The 24,709-nt window shown below is 33.6% G+C and overlaps 1 protein-coding gene and 1 long non-coding RNA gene across 2 annotated transcripts; one reads left to right on the forward strand and one right to left on the reverse strand.

The window, feature by feature from the left end:
• Positions 1 to 760: 760 nt before the first annotated feature.
• On the reverse strand, positions 761 to 1,582 carry LOC126916522 (uncharacterized). The gene is made up of 2 exons (XR_007710633.1): positions 1,231 to 1,582; positions 761 to 1,105 (listed from the first exon to the last, which is right to left on the reverse strand). It is a non-coding gene; the product is annotated as an uncharacterized LOC126916522 (long non-coding RNA).
• Positions 1,583 to 14,162: 12,580 nt separating this feature from the next.
• LOC126916511 (zinc finger protein Elbow) lies at positions 14,163 to 24,496 on the forward strand. Its single transcript, XM_050722367.1, has 2 exons — positions 14,163 to 14,610; positions 19,834 to 24,496. The coding sequence occupies exons 1-2, from the start codon at positions 14,548 to 14,550 to the stop codon at positions 21,253 to 21,255; spliced, it is 1,485 nt and encodes a 494-aa protein (XP_050578324.1). The 5' UTR covers positions 14,163 to 14,547; the 3' UTR covers positions 21,256 to 24,496.
• The last annotated feature ends 213 nt before the right edge of the window (positions 24,497 to 24,709 follow it).

The raw sequence follows: 24,709 nt of genomic DNA on the forward strand, positions 1-24,709 counted from the left end.
ACAAGACAACATATACCTACTTGCGCACACAGAAGTAGAAACAACGTGTTCCGCGTTCCAACTCACGACTATGTATGTATGTAGGTCGAAAAGAAAGGGCGAAGAAATCGACCCGACACTGTCGACTCTTTTTAGCGATTTTTTATTCCACGAAAGTAAATAGTGGTTAGTTTTCTCGCAATTACCGTAAACCGTGGCTGTTCCATGCCGATGATCTTAAACATTGCATCGCCATTGAACAAACTCTGTATTTTTAATATTATTTATTATCGAACAACTCTTTATTTCCTAACGAAATTTTGATATTAACGTAGTTAGCGTATACTGAAAGTCATTTAAGTATTATTACATTAGGTTATCGATTGTATTACGCATTACGACTTGTTTTATATCGCAAACGTATAAATTAATCTAGTCATGAATGAACAAACGAAATTACCGTATAATACCCGATATTTCACGATAAAAGAGGATAGGAGACGATGAAATTATGGTAATAGAAAATTCTTCATCGTCCCTGAAAATTTCAACTCTTTTTGTATATCATATCACCTTCTGGTGTGATATAATTTATGATGCAGTTCGTAAAATTGATGGCGAGTTGTCAGTTGTTATATATTACTTGCCTGCATGAAAACGTTGATCATGAACTTGTGGCGAATAAAAAATGTCGTACGAAATTGTGCCTGTCAGAGAGGGTAACAGAAGGGGAAAAAGACTGAAAGGAGATCGTGTATAATATATAAGTGTGAATGAAAAATCATCTGATTCAAAACTGTATTTGGCTGCTTACGTTGCCCTACAAGTGATGTCTTAGGCGTTGACATATAAACAAACGTTAAACTCAATGGATATACATTGCAAATATAGATTGCAAATATAGAGTTTATACCTACTTATAGCTTCACTCTGTATTGTTTTACATAAACTTAAAATATTGAGAAAATATTAATTCTTAATTTGATCGTTTGTATTACGAAAATCACTTCTCTTATTACACATTTTTGTCTTTTGCCATGTCTGTGCCGCGTTGTACCGTTAAATACCAAGTAACGGTCCTATGGAGAACATGGATAAAACAAGGATCCGTGTTGTCTCGACGAGTCTGTGGAAACACATAGTAGAAAATTACAAAAACTAATTAATCGATATTTCTTCAGCCGTTTCGAATCCTTAGCTGTTATGGAAATGAGAACTTGTTGAAGAAAATACGGTTCGCATTAGACGTACGTGGGTATCAGCTCAGTTGATGTAACCATAAATGTACTTATGAAATCTTTGTTCCTGGTAAACTAGAGTCCAAAAGTCGAGAATAAAACGTGGTAAGGAAAACGTGGATAAAGAGCAGTTGCTTCTAATGGTTCGTACCAGCAAGCAAAGCCATCTCTCAGCGCAGAGACTCCGGAGAAAACGGGGTGGGAACAGGATGACAGAAGAGCGACGATCTTTCGACGAAAATTTCGGTACACGCTCTTTGCGGGGTCGGCAGCCGTCCGTGGCTCGTGAGCGAACTCGGGACAGTAAATCAACCCCGAGAGTGAACTCTCGGCGGTGGCAAACAATGCGCGGCGTGACGAAGGCATTGTCGAGTTTACGCCCCACAGGGTGCTCTGTGGCTAACATCCAGAGCTCAGTTCACTCACCATTATGGAAAGGGAAGGGAAGCTAGGAAGGTGGGGGTACCCCATCAATTACATGGGAAATTGCGCTCGCATTATTTATGTGCGTATACACCGACACGGGCTGCACTAGGCCACGCCACGCTATACCACGCCACAGTTCTCTACAGCGGTTATCGATGGCCCGACAAAGAGGACATAAATAACGCCTTTTGCACCAATACGCGCGCAATTGTAAGTATAGGTCAGTAGACGTGTGTGTATGCATGACATATTCGCACGCATATAGTTTCACTCATAATTAGTAGAGCGTCTTTACACTGGATGCATCCTTTGCGAAATCTTGGCGCGTGCGTCGCTCGAATAGTTGTTACGCAATTTCACGTTTTCGATATCCTATTTTAAATTCTAATTCAATAGCTGCTTGGTTTTCGGGTAATTCCGATTATAATGCTTTTGACATGCTCAAATTATTTCAAACCATTATAATATATCCTGCGATAAATGAATATCGTTATAGTATTAAACGGGCGTTCAAATTACCCCGTATAATTAAACGTTTACGTAGTTCGACTTTGAACATTTATATTTATCCTCGTAATTTCAAAATTGTTTGAAACTTTCATATGATGCGTCTACGTTGATGCTGCAGCACCGAAAATTGTTCTGTATAAGTGCATCGATATTTCGATCACATCTTGAGTTTATGTTATTATGGATTTAGTTGAGTTTTGTGTTACTTTTATTTGATGGATTTTTGTGACGATTAGATGTCATATTTCACGTAATTTATTGGTTTTTAGCAACTCAACTGTTTACTTCTTCGTTTTCTTCTTTTGTGTTTTCGCACCTCTCTATATTGAGTCTGGATGAATTATATTTTGGAGTATATATATTACAAAAATTTGTTTCTTTAAGACGGTTTATTATATTTCATATACGATCACGTGATGTTAGAACTGTATTCGGTTTTATGTTGTATTCTTGTCTTAGCGTTTCTGTTCTTCTGCGTTTGTATTATTCGCTAACACAAATGTGTATCATTAAAAATTTAGCAAACTCTATCGAAACATTAACAAAATTTCAACAAAGTTCAGAAAAGTTCTCTTCGACTCTGTCCCGGCTTATTAAATACATATGTTTTATTGCAAAGTACTATATAATTATGTAACGTATACTATAAATGATTTCTGATTAAAAAGGCATTAAATTTCTCGCTATTAGAAAATTCTAATTTACAAAAATGAAAATTCCAATGTACATATATATAAGTGAGATATTATACAAACAAGCTGGCAAACTTGAGTTTCGTATAAGAAGAATGACACGGTGGCTATACGTCAAGAGATAAATGGATGAAGAAAGAAAGAAAGACAAATAGAGTAAGAAAGAAAGATGGATATACGGAGTTGCCGAACGAGGTGACAGCTGTCGATTTTCTACAGCCCTTGCGCAAAATGCGCAAGCGGAGTTGCAACGGACTAGCCATAAATAACGTGCTCGTTTCTGGACCATAGAAAAGGAAAAAAGACTCGAAATAGAGGAGAAGAAAGACAACGAGCAAGCAAGTAACGAATGTTGGTGTAGCACTATGTATCCTGCGAGATGGGTTCGTGCTCGTCGACGACGTGGCGGGATTAGTTCATTAGCTGTACGTTATACTAATCGTGTTTACGTTTTGCCTGATCGATGTGCGGTTAGCAGAGTGTGATTATCTACTCTCGACTAGTTTCCTGTAGAGATACGTGAGAAATCACGGCAACACGATGCGACGATGAAACTTCAGTGGCACGTTTCGAAAACTCTCCAACCGATAAAGTCTAGCGGCTATTCTTGGAGATCGCTAGGACTAAATTTTGTTATATGACAGGTGATAGATCCTCGTACGAATACATTCAAATAAAACACGCTATTTTTGAAATTCTTTATTTACATTTGTTATAACATTACTTCAAAGAACTTGCCCGTCATCTTCACAGAATGTAGAAGTCTCATAAAATCCTAAATGTTATATGTATGTACATATGTGTGTCAACTGGTTTATGTTTAATTATGTTTAATCATTATGTTGAATCATAACCCACTGTAGCTATAAAATATCGTTTTATGTCATATGCAAATGTGAGTTAAGACATATTTAACAATATGCAATACGATATTCTTCGAGGTCAAAAAAATGAGGAAACGTAACTTGCTTTTATTAAAAGATTATCATCGTTAATACTTGTATCGTGAAAGTTGGAATTAATATTTTCACTTAACTGTAATTTTCCTACTTTAAAACTTAGATATAAACTAGACATAAACTTTAAATATAAAATAGGCAAATTAATACATTTTGGTTGTTGATTATACATAGAATGTCCTACTATATAAAATATTGCTTGTTACAAGAATATTTTTAAATTTGTTTACATATTTTTTCATATAAGACGCAATAACATGTTTGGTGTTATCATATGAATTAAAAAGACATATAGAAATTATTTTCTTCTATAAGAGCATCGTAAGTATTTATGTTATAAGTATCAACAAGTATCTGGCAACATATTTCATTACTTATATCGTATATTATGAACCCAGAAAATGTGAAACTTGTTAAGAAAAATATGTATTTAAATTATTCTTGTCATGACTTATATAGCATGCTGCGTAGCTAGGTATGTGGATATTTACTATCGAAGACCGATAACGATAATGTTCATGCGAACCATTTGCTATGTACATATTCGCTATACTTTAAATATGATCGTTCAGTAATTTCAGCGTTTTTATCGATAAGTGAAACAATCTTTTCGTTTTAAAATATCATTACTCTTTCTATTAGAAACGTAATTATTTAATATAACGTTATTTGTATTCTTTGAAGTGTAGAATAATGTTAGTTATTCACATATATATGTATATGTATTATATATCTGAATTTAAAGTACTAGGATGGGTCACAAACACTCATATGCCGCATATTGACTTTATAAATACTGGCTATTGTGTTCTATGATCCTAAATACCGTTTCTGTTAACGTCTTGTCTAGCCTGAATAATATTATTTAAATAAAACGATCAATCAAGATTATGTAAATTGAGTAAGATCGTAGGTATGACTTATCTCGGTGAATGTGTAATTTCATGTTTCTAACATACAATAACTACTCGTATCTTACGAAAGTTATCAAAATAAATGAAAAAATTTGGAAGAAGTAATTTTCTAAAAAAAAAAAAAATAAATAACAAAAGCGCAGTAACCGCGTTTATAGTGAATAGGAAGATGAGGAATATACGAGGATATAAATAAATTTTACGGACTAGATATGAGTAAACAATCTACTGGAAGTTATTACACATGTGAAGATATGTGTCCGGAATTAGATAAATTTAAAATATTTATTATATACTTGTCAAATCCTCAAAGTTTGTTTCCAAACCTTGGATGAGAAAAGCATTACAGCAAATCTTTTTCTTATCTTTTCACGTAAAATTATCTTCTGCCCGATTGTATTACGACTACTGCTTCATCCTGTATATTGTGAAACATTTATTAACGTAATATATGTTATATATATAATATTTAATAAATGTTATATGACTGTCACTTAAGTGTTATATGATTTTTTCTAAAATGCGTTGTTTGGTATATACGTGTGTGTGTGTTAACAATCTCAAGTTCATACGTTACAATGAATGCTTTATTCTGTATTATAACGTAAGACGGTTGATTTATAGATGGTATTAACATAAATTATTTATTACTTTATTGTATCTACTGCAATATAACATTTAGTACATGCGCATCCTGTTGATGCAATATTATGATGCATACTTGTATAAATCACTCAACAGGTAGCATAGTTAAGCGATGATCAGGTATACGCCGTTTATATCTGTAACATTTTTATCAATCCAATAAAAAGTGTCTTCACTGTAAATTAATTATTGTAATAAGCTTTACATAATTGCGCAAAACAAATACGAAAATAACTATTACGAATGTAATTGAGTTAATACATATGAATGTAAGGAGTAAATATACTTGTTACAGATCCCATTTCTTATGGGTAAATTTACCGTACGTAATCGTATTATGTATTACTAAACTTATCTTCGTTTGTTATTATATATTACTAAATTTAACTTGTCAACGAAATAATTACTCGCGAGAATGTTTACAATTAATTGTTTACAAAACATTGATTAATATTATCGACGAATTTTGAAATCAAATAATGCGTGCATGCAGAACTATGGGATTATAAAGTTTGCTTGTTATATAATTGTATAATATTATAGTATAATTATGTTCTATGAACCAGAAGTGGAATTTATCACAGTAATAACAAGTTTACTGTTTACATTCACTTACGAAGTACATACATATTAACGAATCGCGAGTTTATCTTATTTTTCTAAGCAAGTTATTACAAAAACAATTTAATCTGATATTGCGGTGTTTATCTCGATATTACCTACAACGTAGGTACAACCGTATACAAAATTAGATTAAGAAGTTTCTATTATACTTCACTTCGATGAAATGAAAATGACCTTGATTTTTATTGAAAACAAGTTGTTTAGTAATTTTTTACATTGTAGTTTCTTATTTTATATGTACTGACTAAATTTTGTTCAGTACATTTCTTACTCTTTTCATCAAGTTCAATCCTTTAGGGCTCATTAGCTACGTGATTGATATAAATTCCGTTCGCTCGCAACAATAGTAATAACAAATAAATGATAACATCGAGTCGCTATACTTTAAAATATAGATATAAATATAATTAAATTATAGATATTTATATCGTGTAGCATTAAATTTTTAATTTTTCTTTCAAATTGTATTTAAAACTTCCATTGTAGCATTATTATCAAACTTTTTGAATTTTCAAGCTGCACGTTTCAATATCCGTTTTCCTATTTTGGATAAAAAAGATATCGCATGTTATTAAAAAACAGAGATTATAAGTGGTTTTGAAATCGTTAAAACCCTCCATCAACGAAAATACCTAAGGTGCACAGTCTTATTATAGTTTTGAAAATAATGGACTTTAATAAATGTAGTTACACATGTATTTTGATGTTTTATACTTATACGTATTAGAAAATATTTCAAATTTTATTGATCTCTTAATATTTAAACGAATAGTCTCCCTCTATCTTTGTTTGTCTGTCTATCTGTCTGTATCTTTGTCTGTCTGTCTGTTTGTTTGTCTGTCTCTTCCTCTTTCTCTATCAAATTTCGTGCTGATTCAATCGCTTACACACTTCTCTGTACGCATTTATTGTTCATATATATTGAAATATGTTACAATCAACATACATGAAATCTAAAATGAAGAATGACATATGGTAAAAATGTTAGTTTAACACTTTTTTAAATTTCAATATTCATTACGATAGTTATAGATTTTGACTAAAATTATCTTTAAAAATGAAATTTTATCTACGAAATCATAATATATAATTTCCCTTACTTTTTTTATAATCGTGAAAGAAGGCTTCTAGACGAGTTTTTTTTTTGTATTTCGGAAGTTCTTTTAGAATGCAAAAATAGTAGAATAGTAGTAAAGATTTCCATTAATCGTATAACAAATAACATAGGATAATTGGTATAGTATTTACAGTAATTGTAATAAATATTGCATGTTGTATATTCCTTTTATTATTAGATATTATATTATTATTAGATAGGGAGTTTATTACATATTTCTATTAATAGATGATCCATCAATCGATTATTTTTATCAAGTTTGTAAAATAAGAAAGAATAATTACGATCATATACATCTCTTTAACAAACTGAAAAATTGGAAAATTTTTTACGTATAAAATATATAATTCTGTGTATATATATGTATAATATATGGGAGTATAAAAATGTACAAAATTATAAAATCTGATCCCAATAATATTCATTATAATAGTTTATAAATTATTATGTATCTTTATGACAAGACTAAATGTATCCTCGTAATACCTATGAAAATAAGTATTAATATCGAGTGAGGAAAATAAGTACATATTAATTGCAAGATTAATTATTCGCTGTAATACACTTTGTGGTACAAATGGGAATGGAAAATTTTTACATAAATGAATACATTGAAATTTAGAGTAATATTTTCTCGTTTATACTTTTAGTCTGCAAAAGAATAGAATTTAAAAATCCATTAGTTACATATATAAAATGGAGTGTAAATTGTGGCATAAATCAGGGAAATGACCCATTAATTAGCCAGAAAGTTTGCGATAGTGCAGAATTTTTAAGCGAATCAATTCTAAAAATGTCTAAGTAAATATATCATTTAATGTGATTTGGATATCGTAGCATCGTTCCCACTTTCGGTACTATTTACAAGTACTTATGCACATACACAATTTACAGAAACCATTTTGTTACATTTTATACAATTTTAATGCCAGAAATTTGATAAAAGAAGAGGAAGGCTATTTGCTGGTAAAAGACTAAAAACTCTCAAGAAAGAAGAATTAATTTAATAGATCTGTTGGTTTTAAATCGCATTTTTATCTAAAAAGAAGTATCAAGTTATAAACTACTGTCGTTATTTCCATTTTATCTTTGTGGTGGAGAAGGTAACGGAGTGGTTGTTAGGTACGAGCAGTTTCCATGGAAGAGCATTAGCGGCGTTATTAGCGCTAGTTAGAGGATACGCTTTGGTGAGAGATGAGAGCGCTGTATAATTATCCGAGCCTTCCCCTTCTGTCTATGCGGAAGAGGACATGTTTATGTGGCGCCGACTGCCGACTGAAGAAACTCATGGCTCTCTTTTACCATTCGTGACACCAGACAAGACAACGATGACGCGTTCCAACTATGTACATATTTAGCGCACGCCTTTAAATTTAAACGAGCAATCGATAATTTATAATTCTCAAATAGTCGTCTTGTTCTCCATTTCTATTCCTTCTTCGTGATTAACATTTTTTCATAAGGAATTTTTGATCAAATACAGATGATAATATAGCAAAACCATTTGTCAATTAGATAACTCGTTTGTTTATTCGTCTATATCTACTATATCTGTTTACTTTCATTTTTTCGTATACATTAAATAAAAAAAGGAAACGAATTATACAAAAAGTCAAAAGTACTTAAATTGTAGTATAGATAATCGCAGATACTTTAAAATATTTATATATATATATGTGAATGTACATATTTTTAAAAGATACTCGTGTGGTATATGTATTTGTATAATGTACAATTATATATTTCTCTTTTATCTATTTTTCTACTTTATGGCTTTATTACGAATGTTAGTATCTATAAAAATTTGTACGAAAATCACATTTGAAAGACAGATCAAATTAACTCACCTAATAACGCACAATTTCGTGATCGATACGAATTATGTAAATCAACTTGTCTGCATTGCACATGTACGTGCGGTACAATCATATAATTCTGTGAATAGTAATGAAGGGAAGTAACACTCGAATTTCCATGAAACAATTGATATGCATTTCGATGCAGCACGAACCCATCCACGTCCGTGAACATATATACCAGTGCCATTACCACCTCAATCTATTTCAGCCAAATTCATTAATCGCTACAATATGCATTCGACCTGGAGTTACGTATGCATTTAAAACATATTTGCCATAAATTTATTCCAGAATCAGTCTTCCACGTATATGAGATACGTATGTTAATAACATTCAAACAGTATAATTTTGTTTTTTACTTACTGATATTCGAATAAACATATATATGATGAAAAGAAGTTATTGTTGCTTATAAACAATTGAATAAATTTTGATTTGAATATTACTATTAAAAAACACCTGAATCAAATGTTTAAAAATATACTTTAATATAACTGATTTACATGTCATTACCTTCACTGATAATAAGCTAAAAGAAAAATTAGGAAGTTTGTGCCTTCCCCATTTTCCACAACGCATACAATACACTAATTATAAGAAAATGTTTTAACGTAACATAAGAAAATTCTGTAATTTATGCTGGAAATAAACCATATCACTGTCGTAAAAAATAAAAGAGTTATGAGCAGACATAAACTGCTAAATAATGTGCAGAAAGAAACATAATACGCAACGAATATGTTCGAATATTTTGAAACATACCTACTTTCCGCAGGTAATGTAACATTCAAGATTTTGGATTTTATTACCTACTTTCACCATAAATAGCGGTCATCATACAAAATCTTCGTGTCGAAAGAGATTGTAAAAGGAAATTGTTTTTATAATGGTTATAAAGCTATAAACTCGACATCTGGATCATTAGAACTATGCCGAACTTGTAAAATATATTGTTTGACCATTTGTCCCTCCTCTTCCTTTTTGATAGACAATCAAAATCACTTAGGTATTGAACTATTAAGTGCTGCTATTTATTACCGTGGATAGCAAATGAGAAACTTCTCATAATTCATACTTATAGTATATTTCTTGTACCAAAAATTAAATTTTAGAGCTGTCTCTAGATATTCCATATTTTACCAAAGGAAATGTGCATTCTCCTAAACGTAAGGAACGAAACCTATCTCGACCTGTGGCTATATTTTCAGTTATGTCTATTGTTACTTTTTATAATGTTCGGAAACATTATAGATTTTATTTATTAGACTCGAAATCAAAGATTGTAAACCGCTGGGATTTGCAAAGTGCTTTTTAGTAGAATCTTTTAGAATACTTCAAAATAATCATAAATCTGACAAACTATTTGCTCGGTGTTTTGTTCAAATTAACTGAATCCTGTAAAACCATGGCAATAAATCACGTGAAAAACAATCCAGTTATCACGACTAACGCATGGTATAATAACCATCCTTATGTAAACAGAAGAAAATAAAATTATTACGTGTCATGATAACTTTCATTATAAGTAACTAAAATGAAATAGATTAATATTAGATTACTCTATATTAATGATCAATCGCACTCCATTACGAAAATGTATAGGTATTAACAAATATTTTAACTACGTACTGTTTTATGTACAATTTTGGTGTATGTAAAATGGTAATTTTGTTGTTTCTAAAATGTTTCAAGTTACATAGATTACATTTAATATTTTGTTAGGAGATAATAATTATTAACTTCTTGTATGTTTATTACAATTTTTAAAAGATCGATTCAGGACATAACAAAATAATCTCTTTTATATCACTGCATTTATATACATATATGAGTGTTTTATAATACGTAAATACGTCGAAAATAAAACGCAAGATAAGGCAAGGCAACAAATATTTATGGAGAGCTCGCACGCGTGCGTTGCACCTTAATTGTATATTTTATGATTTATCACAGAAAGATAATATGTGAAGAACAGAAATTTTAGTGACCTGTTAGTTCTCGTGCTTTTTACATGAAACTTTAGTAAAACCTTAAAGTTCAACTAATTATTATTCCCATATATACTATCCTGGAAGTTCTAGGACCTATTTAAACTTGAAGTAAGAGAACAATCGTAACGGAACAATCGGATTAATACTGTTAACTTCCCAACCACATGATATGATATAGTATATCGTGATACTTTGTATGTATTAATAGCATCTATTATTCACTTGTGTGAAAGGAATCGCGAAAATAATCGCGTTTATAAAACAAGGAATTCGTTCAGTTACTGTATGCTGTATATGCATTAGGCTGTGACGTATTTCATGATATCTTCAGTTAAGTTTTCTTAACAATACTTTTATGTTGCAAAAATTGTACGCAAAAATATTTAACTACATATATTCGCATTAGACTGTAAAAAAGAAATTTCAATGAAAATAATTTATAATATTTTTATATATGTCATGAATCGAAATCGAAATATTAAAAAAGATTAATATTAAAATTTAATAAATTCATGAAATCGTAAAAATTATAAACACTGCACTAATTTGTATATCAATTCGAGTATGTATCCATTCTGAGATTTTTTAAAATATCAATTAAAAAAAAAAGGAGAAGAAATCTCAATAACAAAGAGCAATCGAAATTTAAAAAGGAACTCTTATAGACTCTTATGAAAGGTTATAAGTCTATTCATTATCTATTCATTATCAATGTGGAACGTGGGAATATTTTCGATTTGCGCATAAATTGCATTATTCCTAACAAAAAGAAATCCGTTAAGCGAGTAGGAGCTGCTAGTAAAAACTATGCACCTAAAAATATTTGATTCGTATGACGGTGTACTTTGTAAACTATTTAATACTTAATGAATTGAAAATTCTCGACATCGGCATAAGCTTACAGTGATTTTAAGGTATATACGTGTACAGATGTTCGTGAGGTGATAACAAACGAAAATATAGATTTCGTTAGTGTTAAAACGTTTGCGGGAGAAAGGTACTAGTAAAAGGAGGTAGGAAGAGAGTAGAGGAGAATGGTGGCGGTAGCGGGGTAGGTCGACGTCGAAGTCGTGGGGGCACCTGCGCAAGTTGACACGTCGTTGGTCGGGTCGCTTGCACCCAGCAAAAGTGTCGGCACAGCGCGAACCGACAACGACCACCGTGTCGCGAACGCCACCGCTGCCGCCGCCACCATCACCACCATCGCCACCACCGCCACTACCGCCAACTCCACGTCACCTTCGTCTCTTTCGTTCGTATTGGTTGGTTGCGCCGTTCTTCCTATTCGCTCTGTCTTTGTCGCTGTCGTACCGATACCTCTCACTAGGGTGGGGAAACCTACGATCCTTTGACTAGCGATGGCTGCGAGTTCAATCTAATAATGAATTTTATAGCAGTTCCATATTTCATCTGCGTTTCAATTGACGAATTTCGTGTTTCAACTGAACAATTTTAAGCTTACGCATATTAGGAATATAATTATCAAAATAGAAATGATGACTATTGTTGTAGCGTGATTGGATACTTGTAGCATAATAGTATTAGGTTGTCCGAGAAGTATCTTTCTTTCCCAAACGTGTTTTTTTACAACAGTGCACTTTCATACAAATGTGAAACCAAGTTTGTGAAATGTCGCGGTGTTTATCTCAAGAGAACAAAATGGATCGTACGTAACTCGACAAAATAATATAAAACAAAAGACGTGCGTCTATTATTTCCTCATAAAACGAAAGAAACTTTTCGGACAATCTAATAGTTACTACCTATACCACAATTAATGTAATAATAGCAAGATAAATAGGATAGCTTCTTAATTTCATCGTGTACAGCTTTACAATAAGTATACTTTTTAATAAATATACAGTAATTAGGTATAATAAGCATATTTGTCATCTATACAAACAGTGTACTAAAAGAGGAAAAGGTAATTGTAAATTTAAGGAATAATATAATACCGTTTTAAGTAAGCGCCATTGTAAGCTTTACACAAAATTCTTAAACGATAACAAAATGCTATTTTCTCTCATATTATTAATAAAATAGCTGATAATACGTCAATCATTGTGAAACTTGTAAATAAATACAGGTAGTTAATCATAGTTACACTTAATAATATCTTATTTTGGATTCAAGAAAAGAAATCTTTTAAAAAGTTGCAAACACGAATGTGTTTTGTATTTCATACCTATTCATACAGAATACATATCTAGAAATTGCAATAAAGTTTTAAGTTATTAATGAAATACTTACTACGTATAATAAATATCTATAACACAGTCGATATAGCAAATATAATATATAAAAAATGTAATAGATAATATGTAGACCTGCTAGGAATATATCAATTTAACAAGTAATAAACTAAAATCAAAAATAATTTAAAATATTTCCTTAAACACGTTATCCAATTTTAAATATAACATAAATTATCAATGCTCACGCTATAACAAATTTTGGAAATACAACAATTACATATAAACATATTTATAACTAAATTTATAAGCTACCTCACAATTTGAGAAAATTCTATACAAAGAAAACAAATAATTATTGCTAAAAAAATATTTTTATGGGAAAGAAATAAACACAAAAAATGTTTTAATTAAGAAGAAAATTATTGTGTACAGATTTAGTGTTACTTTTGAATATTCTAACACTTTAGTTTATTAAACGCCTAATGAGTATTACTATTATTTCATTTATTAAATGTTTGTATTACATAATCATAATTACATATACACGATTCATTAAGTATGGTATTATGGATAATACTCTGCTTTAAATAAGGTCAGATCTATTTTTGATATCATGCAATAATATTAAAACACTACTTTCCAAATGGTTACAATTGAGATTGAAATGTTAATGTTATGTAATATAAAATAAAGGTAGAAATAACCTGAGATTTTCATTTCCTAATTGATCGATAAAACAGGACAAATTAAAACGCGTCGTAGATGGCATTAAATGGGATAGATATCGATATGAATATCGAAAAATTGATCGGAATGAGATCTTTTTCATGAGAGAGTGTTACTTTCATCGCTAGAAAATCTGGCAAGATATATGGTGGGGGAAACTAGGATGTACCGACAGAGCGGCGAAGGGGTAAGCTTTCCCGGGGGAGCATAGTGTGGCGGGGTAAGTCAGCTGAACGGTCATCGATAGAGAGCGCTGGTGGGGGGACGGGGAGGCTCGGTCGAGGGAACAGTAAGCGATGCGACTCAGTCGCGATTCGAAGCCGGCCGTGGTAACTTGGTATTATATCTTGTGTGCCGTATAGTGTAACGTGTGTCTCTTTTATTTCGTTTCTCGCCATATCACTGTGTGTTGTGTTTCTCATACATCGAGAGAGAGTTGTGTTTACGTTGGAATGAAGCGTTTTAGAAGCCAAATGGCTTCATCTACGTACACTTTCGTTTTTTTGCCTCGACAGATGTAAGGAAGAGAACGACGTATAGCAGTGTTACCAGTTTCCACGGTGTGGTCGAACTTTCGTTCGTCAGTCCTCCGCGGACTGTCGCGAGTGATCACAGTGGTATCTGTTACAAGGAGAATAGTTGTGGACAGAAAGAGGGCGAATATCGTTTAAAATGCTGACTTCCAGCGCAAATCAGTACCTCCGTCCGGAATATCTTACGCCTCTACCTACTACGGTTAGTGTCGTGTTCCTTATTTCTTTCCTCCATTTTTTCTTTGCTCCGACTATATATAGTGATGATTTAGTGTGTCCGCGACATAAATAAACGTGTTGAAAATACCTTATCGGACTTCAACGTAACTTTTCACGCGAAACAAATTACCAATTTGTCTCCTGAATTTGTTTTTGCTCTTTTTTAAACCGTTTTAAAATTACTCCCATGTTTTACATTGTTTTAGATTGTTTTAGACATACTTTGGTCTAAACATGTCAACATATGTGCAAAAGATATGTAGATAATATACGAATGCCAAAATTATTTAATCCATGTGAGATTTTATGAAAGTGTATGCGATCAAAATGTAGATACTTGAAAAGAAAATTGCATATGATTAAATCGTTAAAATTTTTTGCCCACAAATTAAACGGTTATAAGATACGCTAAAACTGATTGCGTTGAACGATTTAGCGAAGCAGTGACAATGTTACAATAGCCACCAACTTATTGTGATTAAGTTGATATAAGATGAACACATACTACGAAGGACAATAGTTTCGACAGTTCATTAATTCTAGTTGTCGGCCTCTCGTTAATCGCGACGGGAATGTATTTCACGTCTTACGCTTTAACTCCTGTAAACTATTTTGAGGACAGCGAGTGCTGGCAAAGTTTCTGCTCGAACGTTCTCTGATTTACGAGCAATCGTAAATCAAAACACGGTTCGGTAATATGTACAATGCTGCGAGGATAGACATGAAAGAGCATGTAGCATTTACATGTGTGTATAAGTATAAATATGATCGGGAGCTCGATTCCTTTTCCTTCATCTACATTTTTTCTTTCTATTTTTTATGCACGTTATAACCCTGACTATTTACGCCGTCTGTAAGTACGCACTTAATAGTAATAAACCTTTATTTTTTTTTTATTCTTTTTTTTTTTACTTCGTGTTCCTTTAAGCATAACCCTGACGGTTTAAAATCGTTTCTACAAATACATTATTTATTAAATTCCTTTCGTCTTCCTTCTGCCTTTGTACTTTATGTCGTATTATAATCACCAGACAGGTAACATGCAATAATATTTCAATGAGTTTTCAAACAAACGATTCGTTGTAGACATCATCGTGCGTTCTCTCGAGTGCATGATAAAGAGCATGCGTATTATGTTTCAATTGGTATCACGGGTAAAAAGCAACAAGTACTTACCTAATTGGCTCTATGGTGTTACCTGAATAAGTCCCGCGTTTTTATGAAATTTTCTGCAATGCTGCGAATAATCGGTGGTACAGAATGTGAGTGTAACGAACGAACCCGATGAATGTTCTATAAACGTTTTTTCCCAATTAGAATTATGTTCCAATAAGTTGATATTTAACATAGTAATTTTAAAAACTAGATAATTTTTCTGTATTTTCATACTTTCGTAACCACTAACGCACTGTATATACGGTAACATATTTTTGAGCATGAAAGATGTGTTTTATGTTTTATATGTCAAAGTTGAAATGAATCAAACGGAATGAAACGTCGAATGCAACTAGGTTAAGAGGAACTTAAATTTCTGTATTTTTCGTTCTATCGTCGTGAAACTATTACCTACCGATCGATTGTTCGTGTTCTTCGAATAAAAATATAAAAATAAATAAGTCTTTATATGAATTATGTATTTTGAATTATATCAAAGAAAAAGTAATCTAACTAGACGATAATTTTAAAGAATTAAGGCATGTACAAGCGTATAATAATTATCGGTGTTATAAACAAGAAACGAAACAGAAGTGTATAGGAGATATTTGGATTTATTTTCGTTGGAAAAATTTTGCTAGCAATCCTTCGCTGGTAGAGTACGTGGAACAAAGTCCAGTGTAATATTTAAAATTGAAATTTTCTTTATTAAATGAACTTTGCATTATTGAGTGACTTACCGGTTATATGAGATACATCATTACTTGCATTTGTCACCGAGCTACAACGCAAACTGCTTACAGTTGACGCTAATGCAACATTAAAAGTGATTGGCTGACTTTATAAACATTCGGAAGAAATATAAAACCATTTACTTGGCTAATATATACATACTGGATTATTAAATTTAATATGGTAACGCAGAATTTTGTTGAGATTTAAGTAAAAAGTTTTCGATAGATAGATTTACAATTTGGCGGTTATTGCTTGATCTTTAATCGTTATTTTATTACATTATTATATATTACACTACAATATGGAGAGTAGGCATAACGCAAAGATGCAATTTACAGCGGAGAATCTTCTAAAATTTCTTGTATAGACTGATTTAAGAGGTATCCTGTCGGCTTCGTACAAACACTACAATATACCTAAACGAACAAAATTTAGGTGTACAAATATTTAAAAAGATAATTTAACCTTCGCATACTAATGGATAGATTATGGAAGATCCAGAATTTGTGGACTATAACGCTCGAAATGTTTATATTTCTTACTAAATAGCTAAGATCATTTCAGTATTACGTCTTACATGCCCCGAAGAATTGTTAAAAATATAACTAGAATTATTGGAAAATATGCTACTAAATCTGGAACACGTAAGATAACACGTCACAAACATGTGAAACATGTAACAGAGACGGCCAAGACAAAATTAATAAAGACGGTATCACAGATAAATTAACAAATAATTTCAAAATTTTACTTGTATAGGAAACGAAATGGGTACAAGTCTGGGCAGATGCAAAAGATTATGTTTACAGCTTTTTGTGTCAGAAACATCGAACAACGATGAATGTGTTTTCTTTGATAATACACATTAGGTACACTTTTTTTTTTACAACCATGAAAAACCACGTAAAAGGGAAATTTTTAAATAGCTTGGTTGTATATGATTAATGAGTCGAGGTTGACGATAAAAATATTACTATCGGATGTTCCGTTAACTTGTACCAGAGCAATTAACATATAGCTTTAACCGTAATGCTGTAATAGTCTGTTGCAATTCATGACATTAATATCTGTCGGCATCGCACCATTAGCAGGAGCAACCGCAAACGATGGGTTAGTTGCATGAACGTTGCATTTTAATTACGGTGAACATCTGTTCGATGGACGTATCAACCGCGAGAAATATTGTTCCTCTATACGCTAATTATACCAACTGCATCATCCTAGGCTACTTCCAAGCGAACACTCACCCGGCGCCAATATTAAATTCTCGCACTCGTTCTCCCACTAATCGCGTCTACGCTACGTCGAGAACTACTTATTAATTGGCTACGGTCCTATAGTAAACAGCCATTTTAATTCTCTGCTGTTTTAACAACTTGATCACTGTAGATGAAACAGCCGTAATTCTCAGCGATGCGTTAATAATATATAATTGATGCTTGGCATTTTTGCTGACACTGAACGATTTAAATAAGGATAATTAAATCCTTTACGAAAATATCTCCAGATCTTTAATCAATCATTAATATGACAATTGCAAAATTCAAATTATGTACACGTCACATTTTCATTTTCAAGCGTATTCAAAAAAGAATTTTGCTTTTAGATAATAAACGTTAATGGTATAGAATAATGATGTAACATATATGTTAATATAAGGATAAATTGAATTGCTGTTAAAGATTGATGCACAGTATACATAAAATAATGTATTTAAAAATACTTTCACTGCAGCTTTTACTTATATAACATATAAATAATTTTTTGTAGTGATCTTCGTATTGCATTGAATGCTACACACATATTTAAAAATATATACGTATCTAAATGCACAATCAGTATTAGTAATGATTAGATTGTAGATTTTCGTGCAAATCCAAGGTTTCCTTTTAAGGGTATAAATATAAACGTAGAACTACGGTAGAGGTTTGTCTTACTTATCAAGCTTTGTCGAAAGCACTACCTTTTCGGTATTTTTTTTTCTTTCTTTTTTTTCGTACTATGTACATTCTGTACAATTTTGCGCTTTCGAATTTTCTACCTGCCTAAATCCATGAAAATCCGCAGTTTAATATCTCATAAGAGATAACAATTTCTTAAGAACGATTATTTTACGATACTTGCAAAAGGAATATAAGAAGATTAAAGCACAATATCTTATATTTGACAACAAATTTATCGTGTAGCTGAGTAGTATTTGAAAGTAATAGGAGTTATGTTTTAGCATTACAAATTCGTCACGTATATATGTATGTATGTATTATTTGCATATATTGTTCATTTCGTTGTATGTATATTATTTAGCACGAAATACGTGAGAATTATAGAGAAATAAGTAATGACCGCCTAATTGTCGCTAGCATTTACCAGACGTGATTCAGAAATTGATCGTTTTTATCTCAATGTTATTTATTTACCGATACCGCGTGACGGAAACCACAATAAGAAACAAGGTAATAAATAATTTGATGGTTGATGTTGGATTGGTTTGATCGTTTGATGAATCATTACGTCGTGACAACTACATATTTCTGTATTTACAGTGTAAATGTTCGTATATATCTGATTGTAATTCAACTTAAAAATAACGTTGTTTCAGAGCGATAAAGAAGATTCTCAATGAAATAACAGCTTAATACGTGCGTAATACGTACGTCTTACAGATATATGTAATTTTATAAGACTTATGTTAGAATATAAAATGATATGTGATAGTTTGATTACTTGACTTTTGATATTGTACTCATCAACCATTACTTTTTATCAGTCGTAAGATTACACGTATGAACGTAACATATTGTCCATGGTTACTTTTCAATCTAAAGCCTCAAGCGAACACGTTATAACATAAATGGAAAATGATCGAAATATAGGTGATATTAAATTATCTTTGAACAATTAAATTACGGACGTAACATTTAATTTAGTAACGGTGCAAATGTATTAAACGTATTCAATATTTATGAAACTCAAAATATATATGGTTTTAATAAATATCTGTTGCAAATGGCGCTAAAAGTACATTATGGCACAGTTACGTGTAAATTCTATGTGATCGTGCATATACATATTTACAAAATATCAATAAAATTAGAAAAGCGATGTATCGTAGCTTTTAAAAGATACATACAAATTATCCGATTATTATAATATAAACATATAAAATATAATAATTATATTTTATAATAATTATAATAAATTAAATTTTATATTAAATATAATAATTATATTAATTATATTCTATATGTTTATATTATATATTCAGTAATTTTTTATATATTTAATAATTATACTAATAAACTATCTGTATTTCCAGCTGGATGCGAAGAAGAGTCCGCTCGCGCTCCTCGCACAGACTTGCAGTCAAATAGGAGCTGACACGCCGTCCAATAAATCTCTGCTGGGCTCGTTGGACAAAGGGTCGAACAACAAATCGTCCAAGTCCGCGGATCAGTTGCGTGAAAAATCGTCACCGACGATCGCGGCGACATCCACAGAATCAACCAAGGCAAACTTTAAGCCTTACGAATCGTGTTTAGGTCGTGAGAAAGCGTCAAGCCCGGACGAACAACGATCCGCCTCTAGTCATTCGACGTCCGGCCGATCGAGAACACCTGGTAGCAATAACAAACGATGTCCGAGCAATCAGAGCGCCTCGTCAGTCCGAGCGGTGACACCGCAAGGTCGTAAAACATCAACGCCGAATGGGGATACAGCTCGGGAGTCACCCGCCTCGAGAACATCAATGACGAATCTTTCATCGACTCAACTCGACTCGTCGAGTTCTTCTCAGCCGGCAGTCGTCAGCAGTCCGTCGTTACAAGCAAAACCTTCTTATAGCCCAGCCGGTGTTCTAGCGATAACGGATCCGTCCATCAAGGATCTTCCGTTGGGAACTTTCAAACCTGGTGTCAGTTTAGCCTCGTCGAGCTCTGGCTATTTAGGTTACAGTCCACAATTACCCATCGATGTGACAGCCACTTCCTTGATGTCTCAGCAGCAGGCGGCGCTAAAGAATAGCTTAGTGGCCGGTAATCCGTATCTGAGTTACGCAAGGTTGAAGAGTTCTTCCGGTCCCGATGCTCTGATGCCCGTTTGCAGGGATCCGTATTGCACTGGTTGTCAGTTGAACTCTCATCTGCTTGCCAGTTCCGCGAGTGCAGTGGTGGCGAATGGAAAGTTAGCGAGCAGTACGAGTGGCACGGCAGGTTCCTGTCCTGCTGGATGTGCTCAGTGCGATCACAAACCCGGTACAACGGCTTACGGAGCGCTGGGTGTAGCCGCATACGCACACGCACAACTGGCAGCTTTGGCAGCGGCCTCGCAACTCCCGTACGTGTGCAACTGGATAGCAGGCGATACGGCTTACTGTGGCAAAAGATTTTCCACGTCGGACGAATTGTTGCAACATCTGAGGAGTCACACGAGCGTGTCGAATAGCAGCGGAGTTACGGATCCGTCAGCCGCGTTGTCTCTGCTGTCGCCCTCCGTTGGACTACCACCGACACATCCTTTGTTTTCCAGGACTTATCCCACGCCACCTTTGAGTCCACTCGCAACCGCGCGTTATCACCCTTACGGGAAACCTTCACCGTTGTTGCCGCCGTCTCTATCGTCGTTGGGTTTACCGCTTCCACCGCCACATCCGCACACACCTGCAGGATTACCACCGTATTTCTCCCCATACTCGCTGTACGGAGCTCCTCGCCTTGGTGCTGCATCCGGCTTGCCTCAATGAGTCCTTGACCACGGACCTTGCCGAGCAACGACGTCGAAGAATATCAACCGTTCAACTGTGATCCTCGTGCGAGTATAGGGAAGTGTTTGATACGTAAATATGCAAAAAGAACCGAATAAACCGAAGATACGGAATAAAAAAACAGACCAAGCGAGCTGACCTCGTTAAAGTAACCTCGCAATTACGTTAAACAAATAAATTAGTTGCTTACTCTTGTCAACATTTTAGTATCGTAGAATTTCCTTTCTTTTTATATATTTTTCTTATTTTTTCGTCCCCTTACCTCCTTATTATCTTATCTTCATGCTTAAATTTGTTATTTTAATTTATTAGTCGGACCGAAAAATAAGAGACGCTACGAATGATTATTTAACGTGCTTGCTGGAAGGTTGGTGTCATCATCGAGATAAAGAGCCGTACCTTCACACATGTTGAGTCTTCGGTAGGCAGTGCTAAAAAGATTGCAAGTATTATAGTGTACCAATCATTTAACTGTGATTCTTGTGCAAGAATAACGAAGCGTGTAGTGAAGGGGAGCAAATCTGAAAATAACGTGTGCCTGAAAGAACCACTTAAGGCTACTGCATAATTATTAACTGTCGACGCGCGTTTAACCGGCTGTTATGTATTACGATGTGTTACGATGTACCCCGGTACTTGATCTTAATATCACGTTCGCGTACAGTACTATTTTGTTTACATCGCGTTTCAGATATTCCAACGTTCGTTCGTTTTGTATTTCGTATTGTTAACAGTACGTCTTCGACACGTTTGAACACGTATCCGCGTGCACGAGTGTATACGACCATACGCTTTTTATTATTGTATGATTTCCTTTTCTATGTTACGCTGTCGATGAATTTTTGTTCCCCGGTACGATGGTAATTTCCGATTGAAAATCATTTCCTGTCACATAGTGAACTGAAATATTTGGCTGCACGGTGGCCCGTTCGCTGCACCTGACGTGAACCTCTTAATTTCGAAAAATAAAACAAACGAGTGCCACGGGTAACGTCGAAAAACCAATGTTCAACTGTGATTTCCGAGTGAGAAAGCTACCATGTGCATGAGTGAGATATGCTGCGCTTCCGCTACAGATATGTGTATGCGTGGTTCTAGAATTTATCGATACATACGCGATCACGGATCTTTAACTCCAACTATCAACAGGCGATTATTTTTAATATCGAATATTTCCTCGTGAATCTTATCGTCGACGAGACAGTATTTTTTTCGCGCTACACCTACCCACCTAATATAATTACTCACAAATAGCCTGGAATGTTAAAATCGAATAGATCGGAAATGTTGCGTAACTTTGAAAATAGTACAAAATATGATGATAAAGGATAAACGTTTATAACGTTAACGAGTAAGTTGATCGTTTATCGGCGCAGAATTCCAATGTAAATTTGCAAACCACGTTTTTCATGCTTTAAGTTCCAAGCCTATGAAAATACATAGCTTGAAACGACGCAATAAATTCTCGTCGATCGCGATGTTCCAATTGTACCATGTCCTCCATTATTGCGAACATTCGAATGAATATAACGTAACGAATCTATGTGTAGTATTTATGGATTAATATTCATCACTAATCTTTATTGTAACTATTGTACATTTGTTCATAGGTACGTAGACGGCGCGGCGAATCTAAAAAGGGAAAAGGAAAAGCACTTTTCGTCGGACCGATGGAGCTTAGTGATAGTAAACGCGTGAACGTAAATTCGACAAATCCTCGACTAGTTGACGAATATTGCGTCTATATTTTTGCGTAACCAAAGTTTTAGTGATTGATCGATAATTTAGTACTGTTACGAATTCTTGTATAACGACTTTATGTACCGAAGAAAAACAAATGTATTACAAGATATACAATTTAAGTTACGAATAGATTTATTTTCTTCTATATCAGATATGTACATATATACAAGTGTAAATGTACGTATGTATAAATATATATGTCGGATTGAAGTCAGGATTATGGAGAGGGGCGTTTAATGAATTCTCATTAGAATTAGCCATTGCCGTGATACAATGAAGAGTTTATTAGCACAGGCTTATTAACAAGATTAGGCACTCGTAGCACTAGTGACAATGACCTTAGGTTCGAAACGAATCCGCGGTCACGGGATGATAAACGTATGTTCTCGCACAGTTCAAGTCTAACTCTTTGTTAGCTAGACGTGAGGTATTCACTGGTTGTAAGATAGTACTGTCACTCGTCAATGAGATCGCGTCAATGATGTCGCGAAAGAATGACTCTCCCTCTCGATGATGCCGTCGAGGAAAACTATAATGGGTGTGTCTAAGGACATGAGATCCTCGGATTCGTCAAAGAAAGCTTTCGTTCCAAAGGTGAGGGAAATTAGCGCTGTTGCTAATTGGTCGATCTCCATATCGGCGTTTTGAAAGAGATACTGGCCGCCCTTGAGGAGAGGTTGTTGACGGGGGGCATCGTTCGTGGAAGATAGGTTTCTCCTATCTTCCCGTAGTTGCAACGAAGTCTATTTGAAGGACTTCGCTTGACTAAATCTTAAGATCTATAGCGGGTCCTCACGTTAGCTAAACATATACTACAAAGGCATGCCGACACCCAGCGATCATCTTACCCGGAGGACAAAATCTGCGTGTGGCGGGCCGCGGGACAGAAACTATTGAAGTATTTACTGCCACGTGTCGCTACGACTATTTCTTTTAAGGAGAGGTATAGAGTTACTCTGTGCCTTTGTTAGATAAAACGTTCATCCCTTTGACCGCGGCTACGTTCGGCGACTGATTGTCGCCTCGAGCCCAAGCTCATGATCATAAATCTCGAACAATCGGAACGGCATTTGTTTAATCTAAGTTACAACGTTACGGTATTTCCGCAAATCCAAGGAGGGGTTCCAGTGTTCTTTCATCTCCGACATATACATATATACATATATACGTAAGTATAGATGTGTACACATGTAGCAATTATTACTATTATTAATATTATTATTGTATAATTCTTATCGTTACGATCAATGACTATTTGAATGTGTGGAGAAAATTTGACTAAGAGTACGTAGTCGGTGAATATGTACTAATTAATTTGTATTTGAATCGAAATTTTGTACGTTTTATCTCCCTTATTTTTGGAGCGAACCCCACGTTGACTTGTTGATTCTATTATTATTGTTATTTCGCATTACGTAACGCTGTTTGATACCCTATTGAAGTGAAATATATTAGAACTTATTTCTTAACGGAAAAATGCTTTTGTCTTTAATTGAATTACCTGATAATAACGAAATTTGTAAAATCGAAATACGGTTTACGGTTTCAGAGAGATAGTACGAATCAATGCGATACTTTTTAAAATTAATTTTGTACGCGTATATAAATTACCTGGGGATAATTATATTCTATATATAAACAAATTTTATGTACGCATAATAACTTTTCACTTGTCTGATATAGTTCTTTT

This window comes from Bombus affinis, chromosome 5, assembly GCF_024516045.1.
Source record: "Bombus affinis isolate iyBomAffi1 chromosome 5, iyBomAffi1.2, whole genome shotgun sequence".
In the NCBI taxonomy this organism is placed as follows: domain Eukaryota; kingdom Metazoa; phylum Arthropoda; class Insecta; order Hymenoptera; family Apidae; genus Bombus; species Bombus affinis.